Genomic DNA, 18424 nt, shown 5'->3' on the forward strand with positions numbered 1-18424 from the left:
CCTGATGTTGAATAGAACCAGAACCTAGTATCTGTAGGCCTAACGTTACTTCTCTGGTTTATGTTAACGTTCTAGTTAAAACGCTGCTGGTTAGTAGGCCTAATGAACAAATGTAACGTTACGTTTGATTGTCGTTAGCTATCGAAACCTACAGCTAATAGGTCACTGTAAAGTTGACGACATATTAACGTTGATTAACAGTGGGTTTCCTTATATCAACGTAGCAAGGTGCTAACGTCAACTATTTCACTAATGTTAACGTTACCTAACGTTAGTTTAGTTATTTGTGACCCATCATTTAATACATATAACGCTAACGTTACATAATGTTTGATGACATAAATGACTCAAATACCAAAAACCGAAACACTTACCTTGTCTGTAATTAGAGAAATGTGCCTCAAGCAAATAAAGTAACCATGGTACAGCAGGCGAAGACGTTCAGAAGATTCACAGCTCCAGTGGCAGCTCGCGTTCAGCTGTTGATAATTGCTTTCAGCTGCAGGTCACGTCATAATGCTAAAAGTTGCCGCCAAGGCGGTCAATGTTAAGTCAATGGGAATTTATTGTTCTTTTATCGTAAATATCTCAAAAAGTATAAAGTTCACAAATGTAAAAATGTCATTGTACAATTGTCCGTTACAAGACCTTTGTAGGAGTGTGTGGAAATTGCAGTAAGTCGCAAGAGACAATTTCTCACGTTGAGCACCAAATGCGTGTGTCGTTTATTTTCATAGGAAAAACACTGAAAACTAAAATGGCGCTGTCCAGCAACAAAACAGGCATGGGGCTACACATCATCACACATTCATAACATTTAAAGGGACCACGATCCCTGAACAGTTATACTTACATTAAGTAACTACAGACAGAACAAAGTGCTGTGTTTAATATAAACGGTGTGTAGAACCACACTTAATAACAAAGATGAATTATGCCGGTCACATTCACTACACACGTCCCCCCAGAATTCACCATAGCAGAAGTACAATCAACAGTCAACGGGGTGGTATGTATTAACCGTCCACAACGGCTGTGCTGTACCGAGGTCGATGAGACCCAACTGCGGCAGGTGTCCCGTCATGACACGGGTGTGGGGCATGGCGTGTGGGAGGCTTGGGGAGAGAGGAGGGGGGGGGGGGGGCAGAGCTGGAGGCCGTCCGCGTCGTGGGGGCTGGGCCAGGTCAACGGGCCTGGCCACATCCAAGTGAGCCGGTTTGAGGCGGTCAATGGAGAGTCGCTCCGGTTTGCCGCCCATGTCCACCACAAAATGTTTGTCTCCTGCCTCCAAAACACGGAATGGGCCCTCGTAGGGCGGGCGTAGCGGTCCTCTGTGGGCATCACGGCGAATGAAAACATAATCAGCCGTCTGAAGCCCAGTGGGAATGTGCGACTGAGGGAGGCCGTGACGGGAAGTAGGGACAGGTGCGAAAAGCCTCGCATTGTCCAATAGAGTTGGAGAGTAGCAGACCAAGGAACCGTGGTGCTAGGGACAAAATCCCCTGGGACCCGCAGCGGCTGTCCATAAACAAGTTCGGCAGATGAGGACTGTAAGTCCTCCTTTGGCGCGGTCCTGATGCCCAGCATCACCCACAGGAGTTTGTCGACCCAGTTGCTGTCTTTGAGGCTGGCACGCAGGGCAGCCTTCATTGACCTATGAAAACGTTCACAGAGTCCGTTAGCCTGCGGGTGATATGCAGTCGTGCGGTGGAGTTTCACCCCGAGGCTCTGTGTGACAGCATTCCACAGCTCAGACGTGAACTGCGCGCCTCGGTCAGAGGATATATCCGAAGGGGTGCCGAAATGAGCAACCCAGGTTCCGATAAATGCCCGTGTCATCTCAACAGTCGCCACAGACGTCAGTGGCACAGCCTCAGGCCAGCGGGTGGTCCTGTCAACCATGGTTAACAGGTATGTGAAACCGTGAGAAGATGGCAGAGGGCCGACCAGATCTACATTCACATGGTCAAAACGTCTCTCTGGAACAGGGAACAACTCTAGCGGGGCTTTAGTGTGACGGTGTACTTTGGCCCGTTGGCACTTAACACAGGTGTTAGTCCAGTCCCTAACGTCCTTCTTGAGGCCGTGCCAGACAAACTTTGCTGCAACCAGTCTCTGTGACGCTTTCGAACCTGGGTGGGAGAGACCATGGATGGCATCAAAAACTTGTCGTCTCCATCCTGTGGGAACGATTGGCCGAGGACTGCCTGTGGAGACGTCACACAGGAGGGTGGTGCCAGCATCTCCAAAAACCACGTCCTCGATCTGCAGCCCTGTAGTTGAGGTCCTCAGGAGTTGCACGTCCGGGTCTGTGGTCTGATCTGCTGACATGCGGTGGTAATCAAAGCAAAGATGGACTGCCCCCGCCACAGCCCGTGACAGGCAGTCCGCCACGTATTTGTTCTTACCAGCAACATGTTGCAAGTCTGTAGTGAAATGTAGGACAGATGGCGTTGCTGGCGGGCGGACCACGGCTCAGCCACCTTGGCCATGGCAAAAGTCAGTGGCTTGTGGTCCACAAAAGCAGTGAAGTGTCGACCTTCCAGCAGGGAACGAAAATGTCTGATGGCGGGTAGAGACCAAGCAGCTTCGGTCGAAAAGTGCTGTACTTACGCCGGCTGGGACGCAGCTGACGGCTAAAGAAAGCCAGCGGCTGCCAGGCCCGCGCCCACCCACTGCTCTCGAGACAGCACCGACAAGCGTAGTCCGAGGCGTCCCGAGGTGATGGCGATGGAGGCTGTTGAAGAAGGATCGCGCCAGCATGGTGGCATTCGCCAGGGCTGCCTTAGTGGCAGCAAAAGCCTTGTCCCTGCTCACTGACCAGTCCACAAGGTGCTTGGGCTTACCTTTTTAAGGCCTCGTGCAAGGGCCGCATAAGCTGAGCAGCTCGAGGGATGAAGCGGTGGTAAAAATTCACCATGCCGAGGAACTCCTGCAGGGATTTGACAGTGAGCGGGCGTGGGAACTTTGTTACTGCCTCCACCTTTGATGGGTGAGGGACTGCACCGTCCTTAGTGACTCTGTGTCCCAGGAAATCAACGGTGGAGAGACCAAACTGGCACTTGGCGGGGTTGACAATTAACCCGTGTTGGCTAAGTCGCTCAAAAAGTGTTCGGAGGTGCGCCAGGTGTTGAGACTTGGACGTGCTCACTACGAGGATGTCATCCAGGTACACAAAAAGAAAAGGTAGGTCCCGCAAAACAGAGTCCATGAGGCGTTGAAAAGATTGGGCGGCGTTTTTAAGGCCGAATGGCATGCGCAGGAACTCAAAAAGACCAAACGGCGTGATCACGGCTGTTTTGGGAATGTCCAGTGGGTGCACCGGCACCTGATGATATCCCCGGACGAGGTCCACCTTGGAAAAAATCACCTTATCTGCCAGGTGAGCTGAAAAATCCTGTATGTTCGGGACTGGGTATCGGTCAGGTGTTGTTGCCTCATTAAGCCGCCGGTAGTCGCCACACGGGCGCCAGCCGCCGCCCGGTTTGGGGACGATGTGGAGGGGTGATGCCCACGGGCTGTCGGATCGACGGACTATACCCAGGCGTTCCATGTTTGCAAATTCAGCCTTTGCAACGGCAAGCTTGGCCGGGTCGAGGCGCCGAGCGCGAGCGTAGACGGGTGGACCAGTAGTGGAGAGATGGTCCACCCATGCTTCACAGCGGATGCAGAGAAAGTGGGCTGAGTGAGCGCTGGGAACTCGGCAAGTAGACGGTGGAAGTCATCTGAGGCTGATAGCATGCTAGACAGTCGTATGGAGTCAGTCCCGCTGAGCGTGCACGTATAAGAACAAAATGTGACGGCGTCAATCAAACGGCGGTTCTTAACATCTACCAACAGTCCATGTGCACACAGAAAATCGGCTCCGAGTAGGGGAACGGCAACCTTTGCTGTAACAAAGTCCCAGCCAAACCGCTGTCCTCCGAAACACAATTCAACGTACCTCGTTACATATGTGCGGATGGGGCTACCATTGGCAGCTTCCATAGGGGGCCGTGGCTGTCAGTCACCATGTCCAAACGGGATGCAGGCAGGGCGCCTCCTCTGTGCTCCCGTTGTCGCATTGCGGAAACGTCGTCCGGAGATGCTGTCACAGATGAAAAGCAGCCTGCCTACGCCCGGCGGCTCATGGCCACTACTGAGCGCCGGCCCTGGCATTTCCGACCACCCGAAACTGCACGGGCGAAACGACATTTGTTAGCCTTGGGTCCAAACTTGGCATGATAAAAACACAAGCCTGAAGACTGTTGGGGGCCAGAAGACTGCTGCCGACGAGAAGTGGTTGCAGCGATGAGTGCAGCGTCACAGGAGCGATGTGTGCGGGAAAAAGCGCGGCCACACAATGTCCCTGACTTGCCAGGAAGAATTTGTCAGCCTCTTCAGTCAGCCTCCGACTGTCAGTGATTGTGGTGTTGGCTAGTGCAGCCCTGACTTGGGAAGGCAGCTGACGCAGAAAAAGTTGGATAAAAAGAAAATCGGGTCTGTGCTCACCCAAGAGATCCAGCATACGGTCCATGAGCTCAGATGGTATGCTGTCACGCAGTCCTTGAAGGGAGAAAAGCCTGCTGGCTCTCTCAGCGTCTGACAGTTCAAAAGTTTCAAAAGGTGGGCTTTGAGTGCTATATACTTCTCAGTTGCCGGAGGGTTTTTAAGAAGACTCACTACTCTGGATGCTGTTGAATTTCCGAGAGCCGACACAACGTAGTAGTACTTTGTTGTATCCGCGGTGATCTCACGCAACGTGAACTGCGCTTCAGTCTGAGCAAACCATGCCAACGCCGACGATTCCCAGAATTCGGGGAGTTTGAGGGTAACAGCGTTCGCGGTCATGGTCGTGTCGTGTCTCTGGATACGTCCAGCAGACTAACGTCGAGGTCACCAGTGTGGAAATTGCAGTAAATCGCAAGAGACAATTTCTCACGTTGAGCACCAAATGCGTGTGTCTTTTATTTTCATGGGAAAAACACTGAAAACTAAAATGGCGCTGTCCAGCAACAAAACAGGCATGGGGCTACACGTCATCACACATTCATAACATTTAAAGGGACCACGATCCCTGAACAGTTATACTTACATGAAGTAACTACAGACAGAACAAAGTGCTGTGTTTAATATAAACGGTGTGTAGAACCACACTTAATAACAAAGGTGAATTATGCAAAAATATGATGTAAAATATCATACAGAGTAAAAACAAACTATATTGGTTGCTAGGTAGATGAGGTTTAATATAGTTGGAATGACTGAACAGTTAAATAGGTGGATAGTTTAAATGGTTAAATTATTTAGGTAGATAGTTGACGATAACTGACAGTTGGAATGGCTCTAATGTTTGCTAGAAGTTATGCTAACTATGTTAACAAAGATAATAATGCTAACCAAGTTACTTAACTTAGTTAATTTAGCTAATGTTTTCTAGTAGTTTAAAATTAATAATTTATAGCAGCGTCACTCCCCGATGTGAGTCACGCATGCTCAGATTGATAGGTTTTACGGCATAACGCCAAGGGATCCGACTGAAATCCATAAAATAATTCACTTTTCTGTTTCAAAAATGTTTTAGCAAACGCCATTCAAGTGACAGCCTTTGTTGTGCTTGATTGCTTACTTACTTGCCAGCAGTGAACAAACTTCGTTATGTAGGTCAATTTTTATTGATATCACAGAAGTCTCTCGCTAGCAGGCTACTAAAGCCTCTAATCTAGAACTGACATTAGAGATCATGCCGTGAAAATGTGATGCCTTACGTTAAATAATATATTACTGCTGTGTAGGCTAATGTCATTATTCTGTGTCTAACAGCACAGGTAGTCGCAAAGTAGCAAAGTGACGCATGCGCGACTCACATCGGGGAGTGACAGCAGTTATGCTAAAATATTAAGAATGCTAACATGCTAACCATGTGACTTAACTAACTTAGCTATTAATTTTTAGTAGTTATGCTAACTATGCTAACCATGTTACTTAGCTAACTTAGCTAATGTTTACTAATAGTTTTGTCAAAAATAATAACTATGCTAACTAGCATGCTAAAATGCTAACCATGTGACTTAGTTAACCTAGCTAATCATTTTTAGTAGTTATGCTAACTATGCTAATTAGCATGTTAACATGTTAACTATGCTAACCATGTGACCTAGCTAACCTAGCTAATCATTTTTAGTAATTATGCTAACTATGCTAACTAGCATGCTAACTATGCTAACCATGTTACTTAGCTAACTTAGCTAATCATTTTTAGCAGTTTTGCTAAAAATGCTAACTAACATGCTAACTATACTAACCATGTTACTTAGCTAATCATTTTTAGCAGTTTTGCTAAAAATACTAACAATGTTAGCAATGCTAACATGCTAACCATGCAACTAGCTACAGTGGGTAGGAGTCATAGTTGATGACAAGTAACAGTTACAATGGCTGAACAGTTAAAAAGTTCAGTAGTTTAAAGGGTTAAATTGTTTAACAGTGAAATATTGTAGTGAGGACTTTTATTTTGAAACAGTTTTTTGGCAGAGGAAGCAGTTGAACAGGATGTGTAGTCTTAATAGGGCCAGTTTGTATGCTTAAAGCCTGAGACTGGCAGTTGATCCAGGTGCCCCGAACACCTGCCATAGGATTCTAATGGCTTAACGGCTCTATTGTGATGTCATCAGCCAATGTTAAGTCTATGGGGAAATTTAGAGTAGTTTTTAATTAATAGTTCAAAAAGTATAAAAGTTACAAAGATGAAAAATACAAAGCCCGGGTGTCCTAAGTAAGATCTACGTGATGAAGTTTCTACGTTAAGCGGTTGAAGCTGCATTAATTGCGTTAGAAAAAGAAGAAGAAGAAGAAGCCTAGGAAGAACAGTAATAAGAATGTAATAAGAAACTTTGGAAGAACAGTACAGTGCATTTTCATGCACTGTAATAAGAACAGTGATAATAGTCCATTGCATTTACATGCAATGCCATTATAAGAAGAACAGCGATAATAGACCATTGCATTTACATGCAATGCAATAAAGATAGACACTAAAAAATTGACATTTACCCTCTGTACTATCAAAATGTAAAAAAAAAAAAAAAAATGAACATCAAATTCCAGCGAGAGTATACTTTGAGACACAATGCACCAGACTAATATTGGAATGAGTTCTGCAGCATGGTAAAGGACGGTCTTAAAGGTCAAGTCTGGTCTAAAAACAACCTATTTTCTTTTCATTCTAGTCTTACCCGTTTAATTCCGATTAACATTGTTTTGGTCCCCAACGGAAGTTTGCACTCGTTATCATCCAAAAATAGACTCTAGGTTGTTCTTTGACCAGAGTTTTTCCTTAAAGGAGAATTCCGGTGTGATATTGATCTAAAGTGTGTTGAAACATGATGAGTGTGAACGTATGTCTCATAGCTCATCTCGGCTTGTCCCCTGCACTCCGAAATCTGGCGCTAGTTATCAGATTCAAAAAATAATTCTGGAAGCAACTGGAATCCATGCATTTCCACGGAATTATCAAGATGGCGGCGAACGGTAAACTTCCTGAAGGTACTGTCTGTATAAATCGTCTTGTAAATAAACTACCAGTGCTTTTTCAAAGCTCTCAATGTCTCGTTTTAAATGTCAGGGCCCTTGGAAGTCTACCAATGAAGTGTGGAGCTACTTTGAGCCTCGTAAATGGTGTAAAGCAGTGATTTATTTGCATGGCTAGGCCGATGCCCAAGGCACCCCCTTTGAAAACCTGTTGGTAGCATCGGCTAACTAGCGCCAGATTTTGGAGTGCAGGGGACAAGCCGAGATGAGCTATGAGACATACGTTCACACTCGGTATCAACACATGTTTCAACACACTTTAGGTCAATATCACACCGGAATTCTCCTTTAAGTATTGTACCCTGCTAATTGCATGTCATACAAAAATTAGGGACCAGTGAGTCTTATTCTGTACCTTTGACTGTGACATGTATTTCATTGCTACTGGAGAAGCGTGGGCTAACTCCTATATCATTCCATGCAGAGCAGGAGTAACTTCCAGCATGCCACTTTGTCAGCTTGTCCACTTTAAGTAAGTTGCCAGAAAGGTTATGCATGTGTGAGGAAGCTTTCACTTCCAGTCTGTTGTGATACCATGTGTAGGAGAGGTGAGAGCCCTTCTGAACTTCACAGTAAAGAGTCAGTGAGGATCCTTCAAACACTGTAGGAGGACTGGGCACAGACAGGAGGCTGGCACCTGAGACTGGAACTGAGGATCAGGATATACAGAGGGAAATAATAGTTTCACAAGAATGTTTTTTTTGTTTAACATTATGTATACTATAAGCTTCAGCAAAGATGTGAATCATACTTACTCACTACTTTCAGGTTTAGAATGTTGCTGGTACTTGATTTTCCCAGCACTGTCACTTTGCAGTAGTATGCTCCGGCTGAGGTATTAGTGACCTTTAAGTATAAAATGGGTGGCTGACCTGCAGATAAATGTTTCTTTGTGGTAATTGGGATATCTTTCACCTTCATAAACTGGTAGGTGGCTGATGGAAGTGAACCTAGGACCTCACAGGAAAACTTAACTCTTTTGTTGAGGTAAGCTAGTTCCGGGCCCTTCAGAACTGCCAGGGAAGAAACAGGCCCGCCTATACAGAGAGAAGAGTTTTGTGTCAATCTCACAATCACTCACAGTTTCAGATAAAAAAAAATGTAAAAAGAATAAAAAATATATCGACATCAACATACCAGCAACAGTCACTTGGCCAGTTAACACTGAAAAATAAACGTTTTATATTAGTTTTGAAAAATAGAAACAGAAAAAAAAGTAAATTATATGTACCTATTCAGTAGCACTTTGTTGACCTCGGTAAATTATGTTGAATTTCTGACTGACCACTTCCATGATACAAAAGGAAGAACCGTGCCTTCCGTACCAAAATCATCTTTATGCATGACAATACACCATCTCATGCTGCAAAGAATACCTCTGGGTCATTGACTGCTATGGGCATAAAAGGAGTGAAACTCATGGTGTGGCCCCCATCTTCCCCTGACCTTAACCCTATTGAGAACCTTTGGAGCATCATTAAGCAAAAGATCTATGAGGGTGGGAGGCAGTTCACATCCAAGCAGCAGCTCTGGGAGGCTATTCTTCTGCAAAGACATTAAAGCAGAAACTCTCCAAGAACTCACAAGTTCAATGGATGCAAGAATTGTGAAAGTGATATCAATGAAGGGGTCCTATATGTTAACATGTAACTTGGCCTGTTTTTTTTAAATAACTTTTTATTTAATTCAGATGACCTCCTAATGCTGCAAACATAGGCGTAGCCGCGGGCCTAGGCCGCCTACTTGTCAGTCTTGCCTGTCCAATCAGAGGGATTTCCTTCGTTTAAGTTCACCATCTAAAAAAGGCGCACAAGTCAACACTCAGAGCCTGCGAGTAGCGGCAGTTCCTCCCCCTTCCCAACGTCGCTGTGAGAACCCTCCTATACAATCCAGTGAAGCCGTTGTTTTTAGCCATGGTCTTAGCTAGCTAAAATGATTGATAGATAGATAGATAGATAGATAGATAGATAGATACTTTATTGATCCCCAAGGGGAAATTCAAGGTCTCAGTAGCATACAGACATCACACAGAACATTCACTAACAGCAGAAAAAGTAATAAAAGTATATAATATAAAAAACACAACTAAGCAATAAGGACAGTAGAAGATAAAGAATATACTAAAATACAAATAATACTAAATAACACTAAATCTAGATGAAGCAAACCAAATTATTTAATTTTATGGTCAAACGTCGTCGCATTGAGCAGGATCAGGATGAGCAGTGCTCAACGTTGCCCTCTCAATTAGAGAGTAATGAGGGGTCTGTCACTGTTGAATTGGAAAGTGTAGATCCAGATATTCTATTAACGCTCTCTCCAGCTACTCCAGGTAAAAGCTCAGGTAGGCTAGCTAGCTACAGAGGCACTTGTAATGTTTTTATTATGGCAAAAAGCATATTTGAGGAGAATCATTGAACCTATCGCCTTATTTTTTTTACAACTTCCAGACTTGACTATCAGCAACATCGACTTGGAGATAGATGCCCCGTCAGATTTGTCCACTATTGACGAGCCTGCCACACAGCCCAGATGCAGTTCATTTCCCTCTACTATTATAGGTGGCAAATCAAGAAGTTTTTCTGCTCATTGGTATGGAAAATGCTCATGGCTAGTACAGCATGTCTCATGGCGAGTACAGCATGTCAAGGGACATTGTGTTTTGCAAGGCATGTCGCCATTTCCCTGAAACAATTAACTCGGCCATCGAAAGTCGATTTCTAAAATCAGGTTTCAGAGACGGGAAACATCTCTCCCAATCAGCTCTTAAACATGAGGCTAGTAAGACACATGCATCAGCCTTAGGCAGGCTCGAGGAATACAAGCAAAGCTGTCAAGCCCGTGGAAATATTGTTAACCAGTTGAACAGAGATTTTATGAACAGATCATTTATAGAAAGGAACAGGGAACACATAAAAGTCGTCATTGACATTGTTCTATTCTGTGCTAAACAATGTATCCCTTTGCGTGGCCACCGTGAAAACGAAGAGGCACTGAATAAAGGTAACTTCCTGTTATTATTTTAGCTCCTCTCAAATTATGATCCATGCATTAAACAGCACCTAGACGATTTGCCTAGAAATGCCAACAAAATGAAAATTTTAACATTGCAGCATTGCTGCTTATCCGCATAATAAAATTGGAACTTCATGCAGAGGAGGACACGTACTACACAATTTTGGCAGACAAATGCAAAGACATGTCCCGAAAAGAGCTGGTGGCAGTGTGCATCAGGTATATTCATGCGGGCCAATTAAGGAGAGGGCTGTGGGCTTTGTCGAGACGGAGGAGATGAGTGCGAACGCTATTTCATCAAAGATCCTCCCAGTATTGGAGCCATTACAGCTTGATCCCTGTCTGTGCGTGGCCCTTGGCTTTGACGGTGCGTCTGTTATGTCAGGCCATAAAGGAGGGGGTGCAAATTATTTTAAAGAACACCTTCCCCAACGCAATTATGTGCACTGCGCCTCGCATCCCCTCAACCTCGTCCTGTGCACTGCGTCTAGAGTGTCCCCTGCTGTTTCTACCTTTTTTGGAGTGATCAATAGCTTACACACTTTCATGACTGGGTCACACAGGCATGCTACAGTAGATTCATGGACATACAGCAGCAGATGCGACCTGAGGAGCCAGCCATGGAATTGGAGAGATTGTGCAATGTCCGGTGGAGTTCTTGGTCGGGTGCAGTGAGCAAAGTCCTGACTCTCCTTGGCCCTGTGTGAGACCCTTGCTGAATACTCCGAAACATCTGGGCACACTAAAGTCGAGCCGACTCACTGCTTCAGCAAATGCAAACCAAAAAATTCCTCTTTCTCCTCGTTATGTTTAACAAATTGTTTGAAGCCAGTGACTTCGCAACGAAAGGCTTACAATCTGCCTCCATAACAACAGCAGAATGTATAGACCTGATTGAGGGGCTTAAGGAGAGCTATTCGGAGTTTAGAAATGAAGTAAGTCACTAGATAGAGCAATGACATTGACAGAGGATTTATTTGGAGAAATATGGGATCGTTGATTGGGATGTCGCAGGGGCCCGACCGAGAACTCTGCCTGCCAGGCTGCGCAATTCGCAGGTTGAACTTACTTTGGGCTGCTCATCGCCTGTGAAGGATAATGTTGGTCTTAAACAGTTATGGAATGAAGTCCTTGATAGGCAGATCATGGAACTAAACAACAGGTTTCAAACTGACACATATGGTCTTATGAGTGCTGCCTCATCTACCTCAGAAAACCCTCTTCGGAGAAAAAGTAGATAGGTGGAGGGTGGCGCATCAGGCCAAAACACAACATGACATGACAAAACACAACATCAACATTAGTTGAGGGCTGCAACTTCACTTTTTAAATGACAATATCCTAGCGGGACTACTGTTGTCAGTGATATAAGTATTTGAAATGAACATGATTTCTTAATGTCTAGTGACACATCAGGGCCATTTTATGATTAATTGTATTATGTAGTATTTGCATAATAGATTTATTCTCTTAATATCTATATTCTAATAAAAAAAATTATTATGGGTTGTGACATTTTAATTAAGCTAGTTTTAGGTTATACTAGGCTAGATAGTTTTAAGCTAATGTAATTGTGCTTACCATCTGTGGCCCAGTTTACATTCTGACTTACAATTCTGGAGACTGTAATTCTGGTTATCTACTAGGGTGATCTGCTGAGTTAAATATCATTCAGCAAAACACGAGAGCCTGAAGTTTAACAGGGTAGACAAGGGAAACGTCCGATGGATCCTAATGACAATTCTGCTGGTCCAGATTGAACAGAAAAGTTGTTGAGAAAGGTGTGTTTATGTGTTTTTAGGTTCAGTTTCACTTGCGCAGACGTGCATAGACATTGAACGAGCGCTCACATTACTACCCCCCAATTATAGGCTATACATCTCTATTTGATCACACATTACAAAATATTTCCTAATCTGGAAAATGTTTAGTTTTTTTCGGCCAGCGGTTCTATAATAGCCTACCATCCATTTGTGCCGCAAATGATCAGACGTGTGACAGACGCATGGGCATAGCCTGTAACTTCGCTGATCCGCGGACTAGCAATCTCATCGGAGAGGAGGCCCTAACGCTGCAGATAATAGACAGAGAAAGGCAAGCATATGCTCGGGGCACAGAACATATTTGCATGTCCAGTGTAGCCATGGGTCTGGTGAATATAGCCTACCAAATGCAGATGGCTACAACTTCACGCTTTGCCTGGTCTAGACTAGAAGCCTATGTTTCAAAGCTTTAGAAGTGGGGCACGTAGCACTCTAGAATCTCAACCCAGCCCCCTGGTAAAACAAACGTGTTTGTCAGAGAGAAAAAAAAAAACTGATCATAAAATGTAACGTAAAAAGGAACGATGGTGTTGTAGAAATGTAGCGGAGTAAAAGTACAGATAATTGCTGCACATGTAACGAAGTAAAAGTCAAAAGTATGCACTATTCTACTTAAGTAAAGTACAAATACGTGGAAAATTTACTTAAGTATAGTAACAAAGTATTTGTACTTCGTTACATTCCAACACTGGGATTGTCCAATGGTCAATCTATTGCTTCAATTTGTGTTTTATATGATGCGCAGATGCTTCATACAGTTTTGCGCAAGTTTAAAATGTTTAGCCGACTGCTTAATTAGTCAGCTATGATGAAATTCGTTCAATAAGTTCCACCTTTCATGTCATGAATGTAACTAAGATAAGGCTTTGCTGTTGTCCAATATGATCAATCTATTGTCTCAATTGTTTTTCGTGTGACGCGCCGAAGCTACATTCATGCATTGTGTTGCTCCGGTTGAAAATGTTTCTGTGTAATTTGTCAGCTGTGATCAAATGCGTTCAATATATTACACTTTTATGTCATACATGTATGATTAATGTTTGTATGGTGCATTTAATGTAGGCCTATCTTATGTTCAATCAAATTGGCTTTGCCCACCCGTCTTTTCTGTGGCCACCCATTTCTGGCTACGCCACTTTCTGCAAATTCAACAAAAGACCATTTTGGGTTCTTTACAAACTATAAAATGTCTTGAAACTCTGTTGTGCATAATAATTTGGAACAGTGCATTCTGAGTTTTTTATTTTTGAAAAAAATACTGTTATCATTGGTTTGTTCAGTAAAATTCAAATTATACTCTGACGGTTGATGACTTGAACATGATACTGACTGTCATTTGCATCAACTATTTAGGAAAATCTGAAAAAAAAAAATGTAATTTGCATAATAATTTGGAACGCAGTGTAAATCTGCACTCTCCACCAAAATCCATGTTTGCTTGCTGTGTCTTCACCCCATCATCACTTCACCTCAGTGAGTCCTAGCTGCTCATCCTGTGTATGAGTATGGACCACAAGGGCTATATTTTTACAGGGTGGTCCTTATCAACTTGTGATGGCCCAAGGTATAAGATAATAGGAAATAATAGTGAAAAAAGGTAGCAAAAACATCCTGAGGATTGGACCTGGCTCCTGGCCTATTGTTTGTAGCTTGCTAGCTCCATATTAGTGGTTGGGTGCATCAGTTGCCCTCACTTTCATAAAATCTGATGCATTTTTGTTTGGGTGTTCCTTTTTACCAATAAAGACATCCTGTAAAATCTTTTGACCATATTCAAAAGTCTAATGGTGGCACGATGAGGTTCATTTTTTGCCAAAAAAAAAGTGCATTTTATGTTTTCGCGTTACAATGTTCGACTCCATTTATTGATTTCTTGTGACCCAGAGATCATGTTAAGAACCTTTGCAAGAGATTGAGAAGCATTAATGTGATTCATAATACATTTGTATTGTTTAAAAGTAGTTGAACAATGATTCAATGAACAGCTAAAACTCAAACTGTGCTTGATAATATATTTAGAATATGTACTAAAAATGTGGCTCTCATAATCCATCAGTATCATATACTTTCCAGTGTAGTTCATTTGAACAAACTTTTTGCATGATCCATTAGAAGAAAAGTTCTTCAAATTAGAAGCTTCATACATGTTCTATGGTAGAAGTCTTGTATTAGGTTGACACCACTGTACGTAAGTATGGCTGCTTGTAAAACTCGGGCATCATCTTTACTGTATGGGCTTGGACCAGCTGCTACTAAAGATGACTTGGTTCTTCCTACATCATAGCTTCCAACCCTGAGGATGATCATAAGAGCTAAAAATATCTCACAACAGAGACATGTGGGAAAAGGAATAGGTCTGTTTATGAGAGTGCAACAGTTCTCTTCCCCCAAATTGAAAATATATATAAAAGGGCAGGAGTTCCACTACAGTCTGGAAAGTCAAATCCGAAAGATCTGGAGAAAAGCACATGCAACAAGCTTGTGAAATTCTTTGAGAATGACAAGAAATTCAGAAAAACTGCAAAAAACAAGAGAACTGTCGAAAAAGAAAAAGAATACAATGACTTGTTGGACAAATCTTGTGTTCTCTGGCCTAAAGATGCCTTCCTACAAATTGAAAATGAGGAAGATAAGCTTTTCCTGCAATCAATGATGACAGACAGAGTTGCAACTATTGCTGGATTGGATTTAATTCAGAAAAGGAAAGAAGAAAGGAAAAGGCAAAGATTGGAGAAAAGTGTGACAAGAGCAGAGGAAAATAAGAAAGTTCAAGAAGAACAATTCAAAGAAATAGACCCAGGACAATGTTCTAATGTCAGTGAGAGCAGTAAAGAGATTAGGAAGAGGAGTTATAGTCCAGGCAATCTATGTGAAAAAATCACCCAACCCAAAACTAATTGCAACAGAAATGATTTTTGTTGTATTCAGTTCATGAAACCTTCCCAAATCACACACCAAAAGTCCATGAAAATCCAAGTGGTGGAACATTGTCAAAATTGGAATTATGTGTGCATACGTCAATGGCGAAAAGCTGCACCTTTGGCAGTTTTATTGAACTTTTATAGTACAGGGGATATGTGAAAATTAGGTCAAATTCTTTCATATAAGCATGAAACTTGGTGAACTTGTACAGTTTGGAGCCCTGAACATTTTCAGATATAAAACATTATCAAAAAACCCTAATGGTCGTTGTGGCAACTATTAAATGTTCCACTATAACTGAATTACACCTATATTCTTCATTATATCTCCTGAACCAAACATGGTATCTCAGAACAAGTGATGCCTACAGGGATGAGCAGTATTTATGGTACATGTATTCCATATTTCAAATGCAAAATATATCGTATATTCGTAATTTGTATTTGACTGGGTTGAATAATTTGTCTCAAAATACTTTATAGGTATGTATTTTTGTAGTTTAAAATATTGACAACTATTTTTGGTAAAACCAATACTTTTGGTTATGTGATGACATAAAAGTGCAAAACATTGAATGTAGCCTCTGACAGGTGCTGACTTAGAAATTTGCCCACACTTGTGATAATATTGACATTCAGGAAGATGATCCAGTGCAAGTTGAGTAACTTTAGGCGGGTCAATATAGGGTTCAACATCAAAAAAATTGATACAAAATGTTTTTTTTTATGGATTCTGGTACTGTTAGACATGCTAAATAACATACTAAAAATCTAGTAAAATCTGACTTTGAGAAAGGGGTCATTTTCAAGATGGCCACCAAAATGGCTGCCAAGAGGTTACAATGGGATATTTTTCCTACAGGCAGTAGGGGCGGGCGAGAGAGTCTTCATTCACCCTGTAATGAGTCATTTAACCATATACCGACTTACGTAGATGAGTAATTAAACGTTGCCTGGTGTCCCTTTAAGAGTGCATTATCAACAGTGATGGGCGAGTGCACAATTACACCCTGCTTTTCTTGTCCACAGGAACGTGCACCAGCGCACATCCATGTAAAACATTACAAATTACACGATTACAATGGGGAACATAATGCCGCTGACTATCAAAATATCGATGCGCTTTTTGAAGGCGCACTGCTTGCTGTTAAAGGGAATGACAGATGTCACTCTCATTAGTTTAAAGGATGTTAAGCCCAAAACACACCCATGACTAATTAAGAAACATAAGATCCACCTTTTTGCCGGACTTTTGAAAACAAAACCACACCCAATGTGGACTGGACAAACCCCTAAGCTATTTGCTAGTGACCATGCATATTAGACAAATATAGCCCTATATCTCAATTACTATTCAGCCCACAGGGGTGAATCTGAGGACAAATGATGGTCAAATTAAACAATAATATGATTTTAAATGTTAACATTGAACATTTTTGAATGCTCTAGCTTTTTCAGCGATATATTAAAATCAATGTGTTTTAATACAGAGTAAATGCAATATAGGAATATGTACCATGTCCAAGGCATGGAGGAAGATAATACTTAACTGGTATTATATCTCATCTAGAGGGCATATGCTTTTAGAAAATATATAGTTTAGGGTGGTTAATCTGTTTTCCCTGGACATTATAGGCCAAAATGTATCCACTTTACACTAGATTCAGCTTTACAGAATACAGGGCAATGTATTGTGCATGGCATGGAGGAAGATGGGAAATGTCTGAAATTGTGTAATATCTCTTCTAGAGGGTATATTCTTTCAGAAAATATATAGTTTAGGGTGTTTAATTTGTTTTCCCTTGACTGTACATGCCAAAATGTATCTACTGTACACTAGATTCGCCTATACAGAATAGATGGCAATGTATTGTGCATTGCATGGAGGAAGATGGGACATGTTCTAATTGGTGTCACATCACTTCTAGAGGTTATATGCTTTTAGAAAATATGTAGTTTAGGATGTTTAATTTGTTTCCCTTAATAGTGCAGGCCAAAATGTATCAGCTGTTCACTTGATTCGCCTATACAGAATAGAGGAGTATGTATTATGCATGAAGGAAGATGGGACATAAGTTGATTAATGCTATATTTCATTTACAGGGCATATGCTTTTAGAATATGTATAGTTTTGGCTGTTCTATTATTTTGGTAAAACCATGGCCCATGCATAGGCATGCATTTTAATTATTAAGCTTAAACTATATTTATTAGTATAGCATGCACCTTTTGCCAGACGTCACAACAGTCACCTCTTTGGAGGCTAGCTGCAGTTATCTGCACCTTTCTGTCGAATTTGGACATTATCATGTCCATCTTCAACTTTGCCTTTATAATTTTCCTTTATTCATTCACTTACATAAACATACTGTGCTGTCTGATTACTGTTTTAGCCAAAATTGTGCAAAGTAAAGAGGCATCATACAGGCCCCTCTGACTGGATAGACAGTCTCTCAGTTAACCGTTAACAGCAAGAGGTCAATTACTATAAGTCTTGGAAAATGGTGGACTGATACTTTCGTGTGATAGGCCTACTGTATATGATTCAGTGGCCTCTAAATCAGAACACCAAAAACACTTACCTAGGCTAAATAATGCTTAACTATGTGTTTCTACAACTTTAACATTGTGGAACACTTACATGCAAAAACACACTGACTCTATTTAAAGACTCAACAACCATTTCCATTGATTCAAAGGGCCAAAATGTAAAAATAGACACCAATTAGCAACAAACCAGTCTGAAATAAGCCTGAGAAATGTACTAACTCTTTGAAAATAAAAGAATGTTCCTCAACAATGCAATATTCTAAAATTCCATGTTAAGTTAGATGGGGTCAGATATTCTTTAGAATGCTTATTCTATAACATTCTAATTACAGTTTTGTCAGTATTTGCTGAAGGATAATGCATAAAACAACCCTCATTTTAACATATTTCCACCAACTGGATTTTCATGGACTTTTACTATGGTGTTTAGATCACCAATTGAAATATAAAAATGTGAAAATAAATTCTGTTGCGATTAGTTTTGGGTCAGACCTTACTTTGCCTGGACTATTAACTGAAATAACCCCAAAGAGGAAACACAGAAGA

General features: G+C 42.0%; 1 protein-coding gene across 8 annotated transcripts in view; it reads right to left on the reverse strand.

Moving 5' to 3' along the window:
* LOC125300873 (Fc receptor-like protein 5) overlaps positions 1–18424 on the reverse strand; it is a 141823-nt gene that overhangs the window by 110988 nt on the left and 12411 nt on the right. For all 8 annotated transcript variants that reach the window (XR_007194620.1, XR_007194617.1, XR_007194618.1 and 5 more), the window contains exons 2-4: positions 8707–8733; positions 8325–8606; positions 7925–8218 (exon numbers count right to left, since the gene is read on the reverse strand). Coding sequence is in view for 2 of the 8 variants with exons in the window: in XM_048253034.1 (XP_048108991.1) it covers positions 7925–8218; positions 8325–8606; positions 8707–8733 (603 nt within the window). In the remaining 6 variants the exon portion in view is untranslated. The remainder of the gene's footprint in view (positions 1–7924; positions 8219–8324; positions 8607–8706; positions 8734–18424) is intronic.

The sequence above is a fragment of the Alosa alosa genome, chromosome 9, assembly GCF_017589495.1.
Source record: "Alosa alosa isolate M-15738 ecotype Scorff River chromosome 9, AALO_Geno_1.1, whole genome shotgun sequence".
NCBI classification, from domain to species: Eukaryota; Metazoa; Chordata; class Actinopteri; order Clupeiformes; family Clupeidae; genus Alosa; species Alosa alosa.